Below are 20,346 nucleotides of genomic sequence, written 5' to 3'. Positions count from 1 at the left end.
ATAGCAAAGGGTATATACAACGTTCACTTAATGACATTTATGATTTGAATGCACTTGTAAGGCAAATGAGTATTCGTAGGCAAATCAACATTGAATGTCCAATCTCTGGTTACGCAGGAAGCAAGTATACAACCTGGTTCTTTAGGGAACTATAGCGATGGTACTTAATGATTATAGCTGGATATACTAAAGGGGGGTCCTGCTGGTTGTAAGTCAGTAGGGGGGGGGGTTAGGAGAGCCGCCGGCGATATCCCATCTGGCCAACGATTTCTTGGGAGAATTCAGAGTGCTGAACACGGTGCCCACAGAACCTTGGTCCACAGATGAATACAGTTGGGCCCTCTTGTAGACGGTAGCTGCCGGTCCACAACGAAGAGACGTGAGGCGACCTCACTCGGGGTATAGCGCCGTCTCACCTGGACTCCTCTCGGGGGGTAGTTCCAACACTCACCAGTGTTGGCTGTTATCCATGGCATAAATCAAAGCACCCAAAGCAAGTAGATAATCCAAGCCGTGTAGGGCTCGCCGTCGTCCGGGTAAGGTAATCCAATGTGCAGGTCCACTCGTCCTAGCCCAGAACTCCTCGGATGAAAGCACCACACGTGGTCTGCCCAGCCTGGTTAAGACTCTAGATAACGCGAGGAAACGATGGGGGTACTGCTCACTTTATAACTCTAACCGAACGATGCACCATACATAATAGACTATTATTAACTTAATAGAAATACGTCCCACTCGACGGTATAGTGCCAAACTATGACAATTCAACTATTAATCCACACGATGTCTCAATGCCATTCTGAGGCCAAGTTGACCATACTGCACCACACGTGTATCGTGGGTGAGGCTTAACGTCTTGCCACTAGGTTGGAGGGTAAAGAACTAAGGGCTAAGGGACTAAAAGAGAAAGTTCTACTTTACTTGCGCCATATATATATGCGCTGTGAACAAATAGTACCATTCGTATTTCGGTAGACGTATTCCTACGCGGAACCGGGGCTAGTAACGACATGTTCGTCGGCACGATTGAACTTGAACCAAGGGGCTTGGCTGCTGGCGCCAAGTTCTTGTCCAATGAGAGAATGAAACTATTATGGGCTGTTAGTAGACTAAAGGGATATTCAGTGTATATGTACAAGGAATATACAAGGGATATCAAACGATATACAAATACTATTAAATATATATCCATAAATAAATATATATATTCGGTTTAATCTGATCCTTCACAACAGCCGCCCCCTAATTAGTCCCACCTAATTAGCTAAGCAGAGACAGATTAACCACACTGTCTACCACTCAAGGTCCGCTGTAAGGGTCAGTCAACTCACAAAGTCGTGGGGTCATGGTCGTCATCGATAGTGTCTGGGAGTCTGGGCAGTTCTATTAGCCTCGCCACGGGTCGTGTGTAAGTTCGCCCTTGGACGAGCACCTCAGCTGCTCGGACCTTGCCATCGGCACCGGTGATCACTTTGCTTATGCGGCCAGCCGGCCACATAGCTCTGGGTAGTGACTGGTCGATAATCATGACGACTGTTCCTTCTGTCAAATTGTCTCTCTCTCTTACCCACTTCTGGCGGGTCTGTAGAGACGGTAGGTAGTGGAGTAGAAAGCTGTTCCAAAACTTGTCAGCTAGTACTTGACTGTACCTCCACATTCTTCGGCCGTTCGCTTCTTCAGGCCTGTACATTGTCTGGGGTAGCGCGGGGTCCAGCCGCCCCATCAAGAGTGTGTTGGGGGTGACTGGGTCGACATCTGCTATATCACTGGAGACATAGCCGAGGGGCTTGGAGTTCAATACTCCCTCGATCTCCGTGAGGACTGTCATTAGGACTTCTTCCGCTACAGTCTGGGCCCCAAGCACGGCGTACAGGGCTGTCTTTATAGAACGTACTTCTCGTTCCCAGGTTCCACCGAAGTGGGGTGCGTTCGGGGGATTAAACTGGAAGTCAATCTGGGATGGAGCGAGGTGGGTCTTAAGTTCTGGGCCCATAGCTTGGAAGCTCTCTCTCAGCTCTCTTTCTCCGCCTTTGAAGTTTGTCCCGTGATCAGACAACAATGTAGACGGTTTTCCTTTCCGTGATGTGAATCTTCGGAAGGCCATAAGGAATGAGTCTGTGCTCATGGTTGGAAGGAGTTCGATATGTATCGCTCTGGTGGTCATGCATTTGAATACAATACCCCACCGCTTCTCGGTTCCTCTTCCTTTCTTTATATACAACGGGCCAAAACAGTCCATGCCTGTGGAGTGGAATGGCTTGTCGCCGAGTCGGAGGCGACAGGGGGGTAGGTCAGCCATCCGGGGTATGCTGGGCTGCGCGCGCCACTTTCGGCAGTCTAGACAGGTTCGCTGGAAGCGTCGCACAGCTTCTCTCCCTTGAAGTATCCAATAGCGACATCTGATCTCCGCGAAGACTCTCTCTGCTCCTGCGTGATGCACATCCTCGTCGTATTTCTTTATGATCAGCTCTGTGACCTTGTGTCGGCTGTTCAAGACTATCGGGTACTTAACGTCATCCGGTAGATTGGGGGCCCTCCGCAGACGACCACCCACTCTGATGAGATTATGGGCGTCGCTCTCGGGTGCCAGGTGGAGCAATCTGCTGTCTGATGGGATGGGCTTTCCTCCCTGTAGACAGTCTAGCTCGTCGGGGAACGAGTCTCTCTGGGCTCGTTGTAGTAGAAGAAGTTCTGCTTCTTCGTAGTCAGCTGCTGAAATGTCGGCAGTGGGCTGAATCTCTGGGTGGTGCCACAGAAATGTCTTTAGTTGCGCACTCTGTAGGGTGAGGCAATCATCTATGTTGGGGTCTGTGGAGGCGACTGTGCTCAGTCCACAGAACATAGGTTTCTTGTTCTCAGCCTCCTCTTTACTCGCCTCCCGTGGGGTGGGCGTAGGCCACTCTCCTTCCGGGAGCTTGAGGAACTCTGGTCCGTCACTGTAGATGTTGTGACGGGTGAGGTCATCTAGGGACATTCCCCGGGTGATGACGTCAGCTGGGTTGTGTTTGGTGTCCACATACCGCCAGCTCGCTGCTTCTGTTAACTCTTGAATCTCTGTGACTCTGACTCCCACGAAGACCTTGTATCTGCATGAATCAGACTTGATCCATGTGAGTACTGTCGTGGAATCTGACCACAAGATTGTTCTGTGCACCGGAATGGTGAGTTCACGTTGGATTAACGTGGCTAGATGCGCTCCTGCTAGGGCTGCGCAGAGCTCTAGACGCGGGATAGATTGTTGCTTTCGTGGGGCTATTCTTGAGCAAGCCAGGATGAAGGCGGTGTGTATCTCTCCTCCCTTCTCTTGGGCACGCAAGTAGGCCACTGATCCATAGGCTACTTCGGAGGCGTCGCTGAAGACGTGTAGATCCATCTTGCATGTCTCTGGCCTCACTGTGGGTGGGAAGTAGCTGCGGCGTATATTGACGCCTGGGAGTGAGCGGAGTTCCGTCTCCCACTCTCTCCATGTGGAGGCAAGGGGTGCGGGTATTGGGTCGTCCCAGCCCTGGTCCTTGTCCCATAGTGCTCGTACAATCATCTTTGCCCTGGTGGTGTAAGGTAGAATACATCCCAACGGGTCATATTGTCTGGCGAGTGTTCTGTACACACTCCGTCTGGTGGTCGGTATCGCCGTCGACCTTCCCTGCTCCGTGGTCAGGGGTTTGTGTCTATAGTGGAGCGAGTCTGTTTTGAAGCGCCAGACTAGTCCTAGTGTCATTTCTTGGGCTTCTCCTGGGATTGTCGCCATCCAGGTCTCGCTGCTGGCAGCCTTGTCCGCGGGGGAGAGGCTGCGCAATACGTGCAGGTCACTGCTGGCCCACTGCCTGAGATCAAAGCCGCCTTTGATCAGAGAGGCGCGTAGCTTGAGTAGGAGAGCCTCGGCTTCTTCTTGAGTCGAAACGCTTTGTAAACAGTTGTCCACGTAGAAACTGTTCTTCACACTGTGTCGGACCTCTTCATCTGCTGCTGGGTCCTCTGCGACGTGTTTCTGTAGTGCAAATGTAGCACAGCACGGGCTGCATGTAGTTCCGAAAGGGAGGACTTCCCATTGATAGATGGCGGGGTGCTCATCTCCGATCCTCTCTCTCCATAGGAAGCGCAGCAGGGGCTTGTCCTCCTCCACTAGTCTCACCTGCAGGAACATCCCTTTGATATCCCCGCTGATAGCTACCTTGTCCTGGCGGAAGCGTAGTAGCACGCCTAGTAGAGAGGGGCCGAGTGTGGGGCCGGGCAAGAGCTCTTTATTCAGATTTTGGGATCCGATCTGGTAGCTGCAGTTAAACACAATGCGATCCTTGCCGTTGTGGTGGACCTTGTGGTGCGGCACGTACCATGATTCGGTCGTCTGATCGGCCTCTTTAATGTCAATCTTTGTCACGTGTCCCGCTGTGATTAGCTTCTCAATCTCAGCGCGGTACACACTCTCTTGAGCGGGGTCTTTGGCTAGGTGCCGCTCTGTGTTCAATAGATACCGCTCCGTAGCGTCTTTCTTTGCGTGAAAGGTGGGCATTCCCTCTCGCCTCAGGAGTGGAGTTGCGTATCTCATCACTCCGCTGACTGTGACTCTCTTTGTCCCCTGCTCGAGGAGGTTTATAGCGTAAATGTCTTCTTTAGAACGAATGTCTTTCTTTTCGTTCTTAAAGGGCATTGTCTCTAGTGTCCATAGCCTCTCGACATGCTGCAGGAGAGTGGTGTCTTCTTCTGTCACTCTGGAGTGGAGGCAGCTAGTGGCTGCTGTTCGGTTAAGAGATTTAGCGAGGGGGCCTTGTAATGTCCATCCTAGGCGGGTCTCGACTGCTGCAGGACAGCCTCTGGGTCCTGTATGGACCCGGTCTATCAGGACTATGAGGTCTGCATGGTCGGAGCCTATCAGCAGGGTCGGGGTGGCGCCGTCTATGAGCGGGATAGGTAGTTGACGCAGGTGCACATATTTATCCATCAGTTTGGCGATGGGGTAGGTGTACTGTGATAGTCCTATTTCTTGGCTGGTGAAAGCATTTGTAATCCTATACCGTCGCTCTGGCTGCCCGCTTGCTGCGATAGTGAAGGAGACATTCTCGCCTTTTATCGTCTTTAAATCTCTTCTTATTGTCCGAATCGTCATTTGGTTCTCGCTCCCCCGCAGTCCCAGCTGGGCCGCAGCGGACGCGAGCAGAAGGGTCTTCTCTGACCCGTCATCAAGGACGGCGTAAGTGTCCATGACTTTATCTTGGTAGCTCAATGTTACACGGACTACCTTTAAGAGCACTTGGGCGCCGCTGCTGCTGGCGGGGTCAATGTACATGACACTTGCCTTTGTGCTGCTCGATGGTGCAGGTGCAGGCTTTCTTCTGTTACTGTCGTGTAGGACATCTAGGTGGGCTCCGTCACACCGACTGCACCTCTTCTTTAGGCGGCACTCGGCTGCCATGTGACTGCGCGCACATCGGTAACAGCGCCTGTTGGACTTTATCCATTGACTCACTTCTTCTGCATTCATCTTTGTGAACAGGTCACATTGTGACAGCCAGTGTTCCTTCTCGCAGTACGGGCACACCATCTTCCACTTCTCTTTTCTCGAGGGGGTACTGTGGTTCTTACTGCTCGGTACTGATTCTGATTGGTGCATGACAGTCACCGATCTTCTTCCATCGTTTATTCTCCTGGGTCCCTCTCTGGAGCTTGGTGTGCTCCGCACGAACGTATCCAGTCGTAGGCTACTGACTTCTCTCGCCAGGAAGTCGGCTAGATCGAGGAGGGATGGTTCGGGACCGTTAGGATCACGTGGTCTCTCTGCCGCCTGAAGCGCTCTTGTCTGGCGGGTGGCAGCTTCTCTAAAATCCTCTCGACGTTAGAGTTGGCGTATAGCTCGTGCATACCCTTTTCTCGTTGCGCTCCCAGCATCCCTACCAGGGACTGCACTTTTATAGACAGGTCGTCTAATGAGCGATTGTCTGTTGCTGGGGGTAGGCGGTCAATATGCCTTATCTCTTGGATTACGTAATCCCATATACGTCCATATCTCTGGTCCAGCGCTGCTAGAGCCGCGGTGTATGGGGTCGTAGAGGTGGCATAGGCTAGCGCTATATTGTGCGCTCGGGGTACTTTCAGGTGCTTCAGTAATATTGCATACTTGTGGCGTTCATCAGCGACATCCACCATCATTGTCTCTAAGCACATCCGGAGCTCCGTGTACTGTGCTCGATTCTCATAGGTGAAGTCTGGAAACGTCGGTGTGCCAATGTATGACGCCGTGGATGGCTGATACATCGGCGAGCGTTGGGGGAGAGGCCTCCTAGGCGAGTCTCCTCTTGCGCCTCTCTGTGGGCTGGTACCGGCAGGGTACCATGGCCCGCTGGTCCAGGTGCTATTCCTCGGGGCTGGTCGTGCGTCATGCTCACCCGTGAATAGAGTCGGGGGTCTGTAGCGCAGCGCCGCGGGGGTATAGCCTGGGCTGTACTGGACCTCCTGGTCCGGTGGAGTACTGTGCTGTCGTCGGGCTTGGTTCTCCTCCTCTCCCTCTTCTTCTTCTATCAGGTCCTCTAGATCCTGTAGTCGTTTATTTAGCTTCTCCGCAGTGTATGCCGCTCCTTCCTTGTAGCTGGGTCTCGCTTGGACCGGTCGGGGAAGGGGGTCTGCAGGGGGTATAGGCTTGGTCTGTTGGTCAAGTTCAGGGTCGCTTGCTCGGTTAGGGGATGCTGCCCTTGACTGTTGTCTCGACGAGTTCCTTGAACCCCTGGCGGAGGGAGAGGGTGTTGCCTTGGTGATCAGCTGCTCCATTAGCTGCGCTTGTAACTTGTCGCGCTCGGCTTGTAGTCTGTCGCGCTCGGTTTCGCGCTGGATGAGAGCGAGGTCGCGCTCTGTTTCTCTTTGGGCACCGGCAGCGGCACGCTGGGTGTCTGCTCGGTCTCTTGCCATATTCTCTTCCGTCTGAAGGCGTCTCATCTCCAGGCGTATGCGCTCTTCTTCGCTCCGTTGCTGTGTCTGGAGTCGATCGCGTTCACCCTGAAGTCGATCGCGTTCACCCTGGAGTCGATCGCGTTCGGTAGAGGCTGTCAGGCTGACGAGGAACGCCTGTGATAGCATCCTCTCCGCTTCGCTGGGGGAAGACGGTTGTAGAGGTGAGCCGCTCCTGGCTGTACTCGTTGGGGAGTCCTGGAGCTCTATCTCCTCGGCGCTCTCCTCATCTTGTTCCGTGCAGAGTTCTCTCTCTGTAGGGTTGTCTTCCTCCCGGGGCTGGTCGGGGACTACTTCTTCGGTATTGGCGGGGGGTAAAGGCATGTCAGCTCCCTCCTGGTCCCCACCGTGAGCTTGGTCAGTTACATTAGAACCCACTAGGGCCTCTGTGGTCGGGGTAACCTGGTCGTTAAGGTCAGACATAATTTTACTTTCTACTTTTACCGCGTTTACCGTTTGTCGAAGGCTAGGTAGTTGACTGACAGCGTAATCCTCTAAGTACTGAGGTGTCTGTCGTCTGCGCCGCGGGCGTTCTACGTTAGGAGGACCGTTTCGTGGAGTGTTCATCATAGGCCATTTCAATATTAATAACACTATATTAATATTACACTAGTTACCCTCCGGCTCGAAGGACCAATTGTAACTGAGGGGTACAATTCCCTGACTGTATTGATAAGTATGGTATCATTAAACCACTACCGCTTTATGTACTTTAACTACTGGCCACACAGTACATGATATAGATATGATGAACACTTTCCCACCATGAAACCAAGTCCACACAAATGTATAAGTCGAATATTTAATATATAGCAAAGGGTATATACAACGTTCACTTAATGACATTTATGATTTGAATGCACTTGTAAGGCAAATGAGTATTCGTAGGCAAATCAACATTGAATGTCCAATCTCTGGTTACGCAGGAAGCAAGTATACAACCTGGTTCTTTAGGGAACTATAGCGATGGTACTTAATGATTATAGCTGGATATACTAAAGGGGGGTCCTGCTGGTTGTAAGTCAGTAGGGGGGGGGGTTAGGAGAGCCGCCGGCGATATCCCATCTGGCCAACGATTTCTTGGGAGAATTCAGAGTGCTGAACACGGTGCCCACAGAACCTTGGTCCACAGATGAATACAGTTGGGCCCTCTTGTAGACGGTAGCTGCCGGTCCACAACGAAGAGACGTGAGGCGACCTCACTCGGGGTAGAGCGCCGTCTCACCTGGACTCCTCTCGGGGGGTAGTTCCAACACTCACCAGTGTTGGCTGTTATCCATGGCATAAATCAAAGCACCCAAAGCAAGTAGATAATCCAAGCCGTGTAGGGCTCGCCGTCGTCCGGGTAAGGTAATCCAATGTGCAGGTCCACTCGTCCTAGCCCAGAACTCCTCGGATGAAAGCACCACACGTGGTCTGCCCAGCCTGGTTAAGACTCTAGATAACGCGAGGAAACGATGGGGGTACTGCTCACTTTATAACTCTAACCGAACGATGCACCATACATAATAGACTATTATTAACTTAATAGAAATACGTCCCACTCGACGGTATAGTGCCAAACTATGACAATTCAACTATTAATCCACACGATGTCTCAATGCCATTCTGAGGCCAAGTTGACCATACTGCACCACACGTGTATCGTGGGTGAGGCTTAACGTCTTGCCACTAGGTTGGAGGGTAAAGAACTAAGGGCTAAGGGACTAAAAGAGAAAGTTCTACTTTACTTGCGCCATATATATATGCGCTGTGAACAAATAGTACCATTCGTATTTCGGTAGACGTATTCCTACGCGGAACCGGGGCTAGTAACGACATGTTCGTCGGCACGATTGAACTTGAACCAAGGGGCTTGGCTGCTGGCGCCAAGTTCTTGTCCAATGAGAAAATGAAACTATTATGGGCTGTTAGTAGACTAAAGGGATATTCAGTGTATATGTACAAGGAATATACAAGGGATATCAAACAATATACAAATACTATTAAATATATATCCATAAATAAATATATATATTCGGTTTAATCTGATCCTTCACAACACCTGGGATAACCCTTTTTTGAAAACTGAAACACTTGTACTGCGGTATAGCCAGTGTGTACCCGCAGGTGTGTTTTGGAGTTTTTTCTTGAGGGGTTATAGGAACAACCACCGCATTGGGTAACGACAAGGTGGTTGATTCCCTGGTGTGTTGGAGCAGTGTCAACTCCCGGGTTACCCGGTTGAGGGTGCCCCTGCACGTTCATGACGTCTGCCAATCATGTCAGCCTTCTCTGCCTCAACCCCTCTGGGTGGGTTTTTTTTTTAAATGGAGGCTTGGTCATGCAACAACGCCAGCATACGCCCCTTCCGCCGGGGGGGCTGTTCTCAGCTAACTCCTTTGGCGCCTGTCTCGTCCGCAGTGCTCCAGGCTCAGGTTACAGCCTGTTGCCTGGTTTTTCCCCGGTGCGCTGCCTGCTTCCGTTGGTTAACCTTTTTTGTGTGCTTACGGCCATGCTGACTGCCTGTTCTGCAGGGTCAGTGTGCCAGGCGGTGTGCTATTGGGGGGAAAGGGCCCGCTCTTGGAGGGGCTTTATCCGAATACGCTGGCGATGTGGGGGGCGGTGTCACTAAGTGACCGCCTGGTGGGGTCTTGATGCCTGGCGTCATTGACCTCTCCGGGCCCCCGTTTTCCAGGGGATCCAGTCCCTTTAGTGGGTCTGGGTCTTCCTTCACGCTCCGCTGCTACGGCCTATAATAATAATGCAGGACCTGTTGCAGAGGTCTTTATTCGGCATGCAACGACACTCAATGTTTTAGCGGTACACACAGCAGTTAGTTTTTTTTAGCACACACACCGGAACACACACGCATGCATTGTCTCTTTAGAATCGCCGATGCGATTCGTCTCTGCGATTAACCCATCCCGTCATCCTTCCCCCCCAAGGGCAGCCGGGAGCAGACAGGCGTCAACGTGAGCCGCGCCAGGGGACCAATCCAAGTGCTCCTGTCCGTCTTCGTCAAGGACGCCACAGCGTTAGCGATCTGTTGTTGTGCATGTTTTTCCATTGGGTTTTATCTTATCGGGGGGGAAACCCTTGCAAGCACGGCGAGAACATGCAAACTCCACACAGAAAGGCCTGGGAGATACCCCACCTGGGTACCTGGCATCATGGAAACCTGGTCCCCAAGCGGCCTTGCCACGGGGTTGGGTTTGCTCTTGACCCCGTGATTTCTGGGGGCAGTACCGAGGTTGTTCCCTCCGTTCGTTCCCGGGTGGCATGCGGGTTGTGCGTGTGTGTAGTCGTGGGGTCAGGCCACGGTCTGCTCACCCAGTGCGTTGAGTTGCTTGAGTGCCTCTTCGCACGGTCGGGTCCGTCGCCCTCCCGGGAACCTCCAATAGGGGGGGTGCCCTCCATTAGGGGGGGTCGGGGGGCTCGGTCCTCCCTGATCTGATGGTTGTGGGGGGCCTCAGCGGGGTGTATTTGTCGGCCGAGGGCTCTCGCTCGGCCTCCCTTGTGCAGTAGTGATGCCGAGCGGAGCCCATTACGATACAGAACGATAGGTTATGACTATAACCAAGTTCTGTTAGTAATGGTGACGCTCGGCATCAGACGCCGCTGCTGCCCTTGATCTCACCTTGTGGTGAAAGCTTGGGAAGGAGGCGAGTATAATCCAGAAGGAGGCGAGTATAATCCAGATAGCCCTATAGCCATCCACTTTAAAGATGCCAACCATCCAATCACAGCTTTCAGTTACTGTGGTATTGAAAAAGTGGTCCTTTCTAGACGTGGGGGGGATCTGAAACAGATGCTTCTCAAGAGAGAAGCCTATTGGATAACGGAACTTCAAACATTTGGGACCACCTTTGGACTCAATGATGAACTGGATTTAAGTGTGTGTTTGTAAACTGTTCCACTGAATCCCATTGATGATGGTTTAATGTTTCACAATGATTCGGTCATATTGCTGTATATTAAATATGCTAAACTATATTGTGTTGTAAATATGACTGTTCGATGTTTCAAAAATGTTTTGTTCTGAGGTTGAATTATTGCATTTCTAACTCTGTCTCTCTTTTTGCTACAGTACCCAGTGGGGCTGCACGCTCAACCAATTGGTTTATTGACAGGAAGGCACAGGTGCTCCCTGTTATGCAATCAACCAAAACAGACCTTGGAATTGTATAAAATGAATGTGAGACCTCATTGTTTCATGCCACTGTCCTGATGAAGGCTGAATAGCCGAAACGTTGACGACAATAAAAGCAGAGAAAAAGTGAGTGCGGGAATTGTAAATTTTTTCATCTGAGTATGTGGCCCCACCCCTGCTTATGTAGGTAAGCTGATAGGGGTGTGGTCAGACGAATATTGGGATATAAAGGTACACTTGTGGAATCTTTATTCAGTGCGCGTGCACGAGCGAGGTACTGTGCAGTAGTAGTAGTGATGCCGAGCGTCACCATTACTAACAGAACTTGGTTATAGTCATAACCTATCGTTTATCATCCAGCCATATACCAAGATATTTATACTCACTAACTCTTTCAATATACAAACCATTTGCTGTTGTTAGGTGTAGCATGTCATAATCTATAACCCTGGCTCTAGAAAACATCATAGACTTGGTTTTACTAGCATTAAGCACTAACTTGAGCTTAGCTAGAGCATTTTGGAGAGTGTCAAACGCAAGCTGCAGGTTCACAATAGCTTCCTGAACAGTATCCGCAATGCAGTAGACAACTGTATCATCCGCATAAAGATGAGCCTGACAACCTGCTAGTGCTGAAAGACTAGAAACAATATCATTAATATAGATTGTAAAGAGGACCGGCCCCAATACCAAACCCTGTGGTACACCCTTAGACAATGGCAGGAAATCAGATTGAAAGTTACCTGAATTCACAGATTGACACCTTGAAGATAAATAGTCCTGAAACCAAGCACAAGCGGCTTTATCCAGGCCAATGCTAGCTAGACTATTCAAAAGCAAGTGATGGTCTACTGTATCAAACGCCTTTGAGAGGTCTACAAAGAGAACTGCACAATGCTTCCCATTGTCCAGGGCTGAAATAATGTCATTAGTGACCAAAGTAACAGCTGTAATAGCATCCAATGTAATAAAAAAGGTCAACCAACGAACTCGATTCTTGTACCGGATCTCCTCTCTGGTAAACAAGAATACCCTGAAGACTCTGGCAGGAGCACTCATTCAAGGGTACTACGACTATGCTTGCACCTCATGGTACCAAAGCACCTCAAAGGCACTAAAAACCAAATTACAAACATCTCAAAACTAACTAGTCAGACTACTGCTTGACCTGACTCCTAGAACCCACCTCACCCCTGCCCACTTTGCCAACCTAGGATGGCTTAGAGTAGACCAGAGTACAGCAACTTGCAATGGGCCTGGTCTACAAGATACACTACACGACCAAGGTACCCATGTACATGTCAAAATACTTCCCAAAGGTCAGTGAATACCACGATCACAACACCAGAGGGAGCTCCACAAATGTAAAACCCAGATTCGGCTCAAACAAGGGACTAAACACGTTTCGCAATTATGCCACATCAATGTGGAACGCCCTACCCAAAGCTGTAAAGGAATGTGAATCACTACCCACTTTCAAAAACACTCTCAAAGAACACCTACGGGAGACTGCAATTCGAAACTGGCCCCTACAAATGTCCTAACCCAGTTGTACAGTAAAGACCAAGTATGGCCTTGTCAGTATTCCAATGTACAGTGCCCCCCCCTACCCAACCCCCCCCACCTCCAATGTACAACCCCACCCATCGGCGTATTTAGACCACTATCAGTAGGGCACGTGCCCTACTGATGATCATCTGTGCCCCACCGAAAAAAGAATTTTTTTTTTTTTTTTTTTTTTTTTACAAGTGTTTTTTATTTTCCCTTTTTTTAACATGATCAAATGATCATTTAACATGATAAAATAATTATTATAATATTTTTTACTTCACTTTGAAATATTATAGTGAAATATTTTGCAATGTTGTCGCATTTATCTTGTTGAAATCCTCCAACAGGCTCTTTTTTGTAAGTTGACTGGTTTGCACACCAATAATACAGTGCAATAATAGAATAGTAGAATAGATTGTAAAATTATGCAATAGAATGGCCAGAGTAAAATAGTGCTACAGTACAATCAACAGCGGGGTGTATTAGAAGGCTATGGTGAAGAGGTACGTTTTTAGCTTATTTCTGAAAATATTAAGAGATCTAGCTTCCCTAATGTCCATAGGTAGTGTGTTCCATAACTTTGGTGCATAGTTAGCAAAGGCTGCATCCCTGATTTTCTTTAGACTGTGTGTTATGTGGGGGTATGTTTGTGCCCTGATCAGGCGCTCCTAATGTGAGTTGTCATGTCTAGATGTAGTCCTTTGTCATGGTGTGTAGTCCCTATTGCGACATATGCATCGCATGTGTGCCAATTGATGACCTCGGAGCAGGTCGTAAATTATTATTATTAAATTATTTTATTGTTTTCCCCCCAGGTGTACCCAATTACCATTACCCCAGGTGTGTGTTGTCTCGTCATTCCCTTGTGTATAAGTAGTCTGTCATCCCTTCCGTCTGGTGCTGATCCTGTCTGTATAGTCCTGTGTTTGTTTGTCTATTATTTGATGTTCATTTCAGTTACGAAAAACCATGGTAACTATTAATTAAAATATTCTTTATTTAGATACTTTGGCTGCCGTCTCCTTATTGTGTAACATTGACAAGTTAACGAGCCTTCCTGTAGTCAATGGTTACGTAATATGGGGGCTCGGCCAAACGACTAGGAGCAAGCATTTGGTGATGGCCGCTGGGCTGGATCCACACTGTGAGGTATGGTTGGCATTGTCGTGTGTGTGACCCATGTTTTAGACCCCCTTGGCAAATACTTCTCCAATAGGGAGCGTTCTCAACCAGCTAGGGCAGTTGGACCATTTTATATATGGTACCTTCCATCGCCTGGAGACACACCACATGTGGTCGGGGTATTAGAAGGACCCTATCAGGCTCCTCCTAGGCCGGCGTGTGTATAGTAGTTACTTATATAGGGGTACTATAGTGAGGGTTGAGAACGTTTGGGGATGGGTTTGGTTTTTTTTTGACACATGACAGTGGTTGATTTGCGAATACCTCTAGGTGTGGAGGCATTAGGCGGTTGTGCCAGCGCTTGTTTAGATATCGTACATACAGTACCAGGGTTGGTAGTGGAGCGGTGGCCGAAGTAGGTAGGGACCAGGACTATACAGACGCTAGGGTGAAGCCGTTTTTCTTTTGTTTGTTGTGGTTAGTTAGGGGTTGATTGTTTTTGTTTGTTTTGATATATGGTGGTTGTGTTTGTAGGTATCCCTCGTTTTCTCCTTCCCTGTTTCTTCCCGGTTCAGAAATGCCAGTGACAGTGGCAGACTTTGTGGGCAGGCCGACAGTGGGGTTGTTAGGCGTGTGCACGAAGGATGAGGTGGCGGGAATAGCGGACCATTATGGGGTTAAGCTGGCCCCGGGTAGAAAAGCACAGCAGCGGGGCACATTGGTAGAGGCTCTGACCACCCAAGAGGTGGTGCATGACGACACCGATGATGAGTTAGACCAAGTCTCTGATGGCGCTCTGGGGCTGCGCAAGTTGGAGTTGGAGCTTAGGTTTGAAGAGCTCAGGTTCAAGCGTGAGGAGGCGGACCGTGTGCGCACGGAGGCGGAACGTGTGCATGCACGCGAGTTGGAGCGGGTTGACCGTGACCAAGCCGAGGCGGAGCGCACCCACGCGCGCACGCTTGAACTCAGGAGGCTTGGGGCATAGGTGCGCCCACACGTTGAGGATAGGTTCGATGTGGCCAAATATCTCTGTCTCGTGCCACAGTTTCTGGAAAAAGATGTGGATAAATATTTTTCCATGTTTGAAACTGTGGCCACGACACTGAGATGGCCGGCCGAACACTGGACCTTGCTGCTCCAGAGTGTCCTTACGGGAAAAGCCCAGCATGTGTATGCGTCCCTGTGCCTGAATACCCAAGACTACGGGGCGGTCAAAGCTGCGATTCTCAGGGCGTATGAGCTGGTGCCTGAGGCGTACAGGCAGCGGTTCAGGGCTCTGAGGAAGGGCAGCTCGCAGACTTATGTGGAGTTTGCGTACGAGAAAGAGCTGTTGTTTGACCGGTGGTGCGCATCGGAGAAGGTGGACACCCTGGTTAAGATGCGAGAGCTCGTGCTCCTTGAGGAATTCAAGTCGTATTGTCTGCCCGATAATGTTGCTATGTACATGAACGACCATAGGGTGACTGAGTGTTCGGTGGCTGCGATCCTGGCGGACGAGTTTGTGCTGACGCACAAGACACTCTTTACGCCAAGTTACCCTGTACGCAATGTGGAGAGTAAGCCGAGGTGGGGTTTCGGCGACAAGACGGTGGGCACGGGTGGTAGCAGTGGGGGCGAGGCGATTGAGCGGGGCGCGAGGTCTGAGACACGCGAGTGCTTTAACTGTGGAAAACGTGGTCATATAAAAGAAAATAGTTTTGCCCTTACTCGTCCCAGTAAGCAGATTTCGTTGGTGATGGCACCCACACACACATCGGTTGAGTATGACAAAAGGGGTGAGGATATTAAAGCTTACCTACCGTTTATCAGCGGGGGGTTTGTATCCTTATCTAGCGATGGGGTGAGGGTTCCTGTGACCATATTAAGGGACACGGCTGCATCTCAGTCATTATTCGGGGGGATGTGTTGCCTTTCGACAGTAGTACAGAGGTGGATGCGGGGATAACAGTTAGGTCTTTTGGGATGCATGTGATGAAGGTCCCGCTTCACATTGTCCACCTGACATCTGAATTGGTGTCGGGCCCGGTCGTCATTGGGGTAGAAAGTTGCTTCCCGGTTGCGGGGGTGTCACTAATCCTTGGGAACGATTTGGCAGGGGGTAAGGTCCTCGTGAAGGCAGACGTGACTTGTGTGCCAGCACAGTCTGGGGCGGTAGACATCCTGGCAGAGGCGTATCCGCGGGTGTTCTCTTCATGTGCGGTGACGCGAGCCATGGTTGTTAGAGCTCGGGCCGAGGAAGAGGGCGAGGTGGACTTGTTCGATACAGTAGTAGCGGCTGACGGCGACGAGCCTGGGAGGGAGGGGGCACTCCAGGGGCAGCCTGGCTCGTTGTTATTGTCGCAGCTTGCCCCTACAGTTGACCAACTTGAGTCGGATGACGCTGTTTCTTCTGTTTCAGCCGGTTCGTTCCTGAACACTGCTTCCTCGGCTGAAGTTGCCAGTAGCGCGGCTGAGTTCTCTTTCGCTCGTGAGGAACTTATCGCAGAACAAGGTAGAGATTCAAGCCTGTCGGGGCTTTTTGCGTCCGCTGTGGGGGAAAGAGAGAGTAAGGGTCTTAAAAGCTGTTATGTCCTGGGAGACGGGGTGTTGCTGCGTAAATGGTCCCCTGATCCGGATGCGTCATTGGGGAATGATTGGAATGTGGTGACGCAGGTTGTGGTTCCGTGCAAGTACCGTCATGATATCCTTTGTTTAGCTCACGATCATAGGCTCGCAGGGCATTTGGGGGTCAACAAGACGTTCGATAGGGTGCTGCGCAATTTTTTTTGGCCAGGGTTAAAACGGGATGTGGTGCAGCACTGCAGGGGGTGTTCTACGTGTCAAATAGTGGGGAAACCCAATGACGTCATTCCACGGGCGCCGCTCTATCCTATCCCGGCAGTGGGGGAACCCTTTGAGAGGGTTATTATTGACTGTGTGGGACAGGTAATAGTTTTCTTTTGACCATTATGTGTGCCAACACACGTTTCCCTGAAGCGATTCCGTTGAAACGGATAACGGCCAAGATGGTGTCACAGGCTTTGGTGAGGTTTTTTTCTGTGTTCGGTTTACCTCGCGTGGTCCAATCCGATCAAGGAACGAATTTCTTGTCTCGTATCTTTTCGCAGGTTTTGAAACAGCTGGATATATCACATAGCTTCTCTAGTCCATACCACCCGGAGTCACAGGGGGCGTTCCACTCCACGTTGAAGACTATGCTTCGGGCGTTCTGTCGTGATACAGAGGATGATTGGGATGAGGGGGTTCATTTGATGTTGTTTGCCGCAAGGGAAGTGGTACAGGAATCTTTGGGCTTCAGCCCTGCAGAGTTGGTGTTTGCACACTCTGTGAGGGGGCCGCTCAGGTTGTTGAGGGAGAAGTGGTTGGGGGGGAGTGAGCCGAAAAACCTATTGGACTATGTCTGTGGCTTTAGGGAAAAGCTGAAGAGGGCATGTGATCTGGCGAGAATAAATCTGATTGACACACAAAAACGGATGAAGGGGTGGTACGATAGGAAGGCTCGGGATAGGTTGTTTGTGCCAGGGGAGAGGGTCTTGGTGTTACTTCCGGTGACAGGGTCCAGCCTACAGGCTCGGTTTAGTGGACCGTATCGGGTTAGGGAAAAGGTAGGGGAGCTGAATTACCTTATTGAGATGCCGGATCGTGGGCGGAAGACCCGCCTGTGTCATATTAATATGATTAAGCCGTTTCATACAAGGGGGCCTGTGGCCAGTACTGTGGTGGCCGCTACGCCGGTGTCGGCTTGTGTGTTGGCCCCATCTAGTGTCGATATGAGTAATGACAGTCTCTTTCTTGCAGGCGGCGTTGGTGGGCTGGAGGATGACGTAATTATCCCGTCTAAAGCGGTTGTGGAGGGCCGTCTTACAAACACGGAGTCTGTGGTCACTCTTGGCTGTCGGCTGGGCCATTTGTCAGAGCTACAGCAAGCGGATATCATGGGCCTGGTTGGGACTCACAGCGAACTTTTCTCGGATATCCCTTCGCGCACGAGTGTCTTGTATCATGACATTGATGTGGGGGAGGCAGTGCCCATTAAACAGCACGCATATCGCGTGAATCCACACAAACGCGCACGGTTGCAAAAAGAGGTGGAATATATGCTCGCTAATGGCATCGCGGAGCCCAGCTTCAGCCCGTGGAGTTCGCCGTGCTTGTTGGTGGATAAATCTGATAAAACTGATAGATTTTGCACTGATTTTCGTCGGGTAAATAATGTGACTAGACCAGATAGTTTCCCGTTGCCCAGGATGGAGGACTGTGTTGACAGGGTGGGGGGCGCGTCCTTTGTAACTAAGTTGGATTTGCTAAAAGGGTACTGGCAGGTGCCACTTACGAACCGGGCTAAACTGATTTCTGCATTCGTGACACCTGACAGTTTCCTGCAATACACGGTGATGCCGTTTGGGATGCGCAACGCGCCTGCAACCTTCCAGAGGTTGGTCAACCAGGTGCTGTCGGGAGTGGCTTGTTGTGCTGCCTACCTCGACGATCTCGTCATTTACTCTGACGATTGGGAGGGGCACATAGCTAGTTTGCGGGAGGTGTTTGGACGGCTTGTTGGGGCGAACTTGACACTGAATCTGGCCAAGTGCGAGTTTGGCAGGGCGACCGTCACCTATCTTGGCAAGGTAGTGGGGCGGGGGGAGGTCCGCCCTGTCCATTCTAAGGTGGAGGCTATACTTGGTTTCCCAGAGCCAGCTACACGTCGGGATCTCCGGTGCTTTCTGGGGATGACGGGGTCGGGGTATTATAGGGGGTTTTGTAGGAACTTTTCGGCGGTAGCCTCTCCCCTTACAGATCTGTTGAGCCCGAAGATCCCGTTTCAGTGGACGCCTAGGTGTTCCTTCGCGTTTCAACAGTTGAAGTCCATTCTGGTCAGTGCCCCTGTCCTTGCGGCGCCTGTGTTCACGAGGCCTTTTAAATTGGCGGTGGATGCTAGCGAGTTGGGCGCTGGCGCAGTGCTCTTGCAGGACGATGACGGAGGTATTGAGCACCCGGTGTCTTACTTCTCCCGGAAGTTTAATATACACCAGAGGCGTTACTCGACCATCGAGAAGGAGGCATTGGCTTTGATTCTGGCCCTCTCCCATTTTGAGGTGTATGTTGGCTCCTCTCAATCACCTATTAAAATTTACACGGACCACAACCCATTGGTCTTTATAGGCAGGATGCAGAATTCGAACCAGCGGCTGATGCGCTGGAGCCTCTTTCTGCAAGCCTTTGATGTGGAGGTGGTGCATGTCAAGGGCAAGGACAATGTGTTGGCCGACGCGTTGTCACAACTGTAGTCAGTGGTGGGGTGTGGGTTTGGGGCTGTGTTTCTGGGGGGGGGTTGTGTGAGAGGTGTGGCTGTTGTTGTTTTGTTTTTGCTTTTGTTGATTTTGCTCTGTGTTCCAGGAGTCGGGAGTGATGAGGAGTAATGCTGAGGCTGTCCATTCTCCGTACCTGGTTGATCGGGGACTTTATTGATGGATTGCAGGGTGCAATGCGGGGCAGCTCAATATGCACAGTTGTTGGGGGGATGCGGACCAGAGGGCGACTTTTCGTCTTGTTTACATCAGGGTTCCCCACTTATCAACCGCTATATTTGTTTTTTTTCCCCTTTAGTTATTTAGGTACGGTTTTTCTTGTTTATGTCCATTTCCCCATTTTACTTTGGGGTTATGGCCATACATTTGAGGGGGGGGGTGTTATGTGGGGGTATGTTTGTGCCCTGATCAGGCGCTCCTAATGTGAGTTGTCATGTCTAGATGTAGTCCTTTGTCATGGTGTGTAGTCCCTATTGTTTTCCCCCCAGGTGTACCCAATTACCATTACCCCAGGTGTCATTCCCTTGTGTATAAGTAGTCTGTCATCCCTTCCGTCTGGTGCTGATCCTGTCTGTATAGTCCTGTGTTTGTTTGTCTATTATTTGATGTTCATTTCAGTTACGAAAAACCATGGTAACTATTAATTAAAATATTCTTTATTTAGATACTTTGGCTGCCGTCTCCTTATTGTGTAACATTGACAAGTTAACGAGCCTTCCTGTAGTCAATGGTTAAGTAATACTGTGGCTTGGAACCTTCAATAGTAGATGATCGCAATGTTTATACTTTGTATATAAGGAGGAGGACCTTGAAATCAATTCTAAATGTTACCGGAAGCCAGTTCAATTTCAAGTTTCTTTAATAGTTGTCATACAGAAGTACAGAATACTTTTATACAAAATGCTTCTTACTGTTACGCTCCAGAGACTGTGCAAGACAAGATAAGTATGAAATAAAATAACATAGTATAGCATGTAAATTAGAAGTAAAAAAAAATGAGGTCACAGTGTTCAGTATAGACATATGTACAATGTTCGATGCAGAATAGACATAACTGAGTTACCATATAATATACAATACTGTGCAGTGTACTAATACAATACTATATAGTGCAAGGCAGAAATGGGATGAGGTGCAATTTAGGTACAATTTACAGTGGGTGTACGAGTTGTAGTGCAAATCATTTATCAATAAATATAAAGTGTGTTTGTGTGGTTTAAGTGAGTGTGTGCGTGTGGGTGTGTGTGCTGTGTGCATTTGATGGTTGTTGCATAGTGTTTATTGTTCGTTTAGCAG

General features: G+C 50.0%; 1 protein-coding gene across 1 annotated transcript in view; it reads left to right on the top strand.

Moving 5' to 3' along the window:
- Positions 1 to 14,726, top strand: part of LOC311233463 (olfactory receptor 52Z1P-like) — a gene marked incomplete at both ends in the record, with an annotated part of 31,917 nt that extends 17,191 nt beyond the window's left edge. Inside the window, one exon of the mRNA XM_084320430.1 lies at positions 14,317 to 14,726. Coding sequence (XP_084176556.1) covers positions 14,317 to 14,726 — 410 coding nt within the window. The remainder of the gene's footprint in view (positions 1 to 14,316) is intronic.
- Between the last annotated feature and the right edge of the window lie 5,620 nt (positions 14,727 to 20,346).

The sequence above is a fragment of the Notolepis coatsorum genome, assembly GCF_963971535.1.
Source record: "Notolepis coatsorum genome assembly, chromosome: 8".
NCBI classification, from domain to species: domain Eukaryota; kingdom Metazoa; phylum Chordata; class Actinopteri; order Aulopiformes; family Paralepididae; genus Notolepis; species Notolepis coatsorum.
The sequence above is the reverse complement of the archived record's forward strand: the minus strand, read 5'-3'. Positions and strand labels throughout refer to the sequence as shown.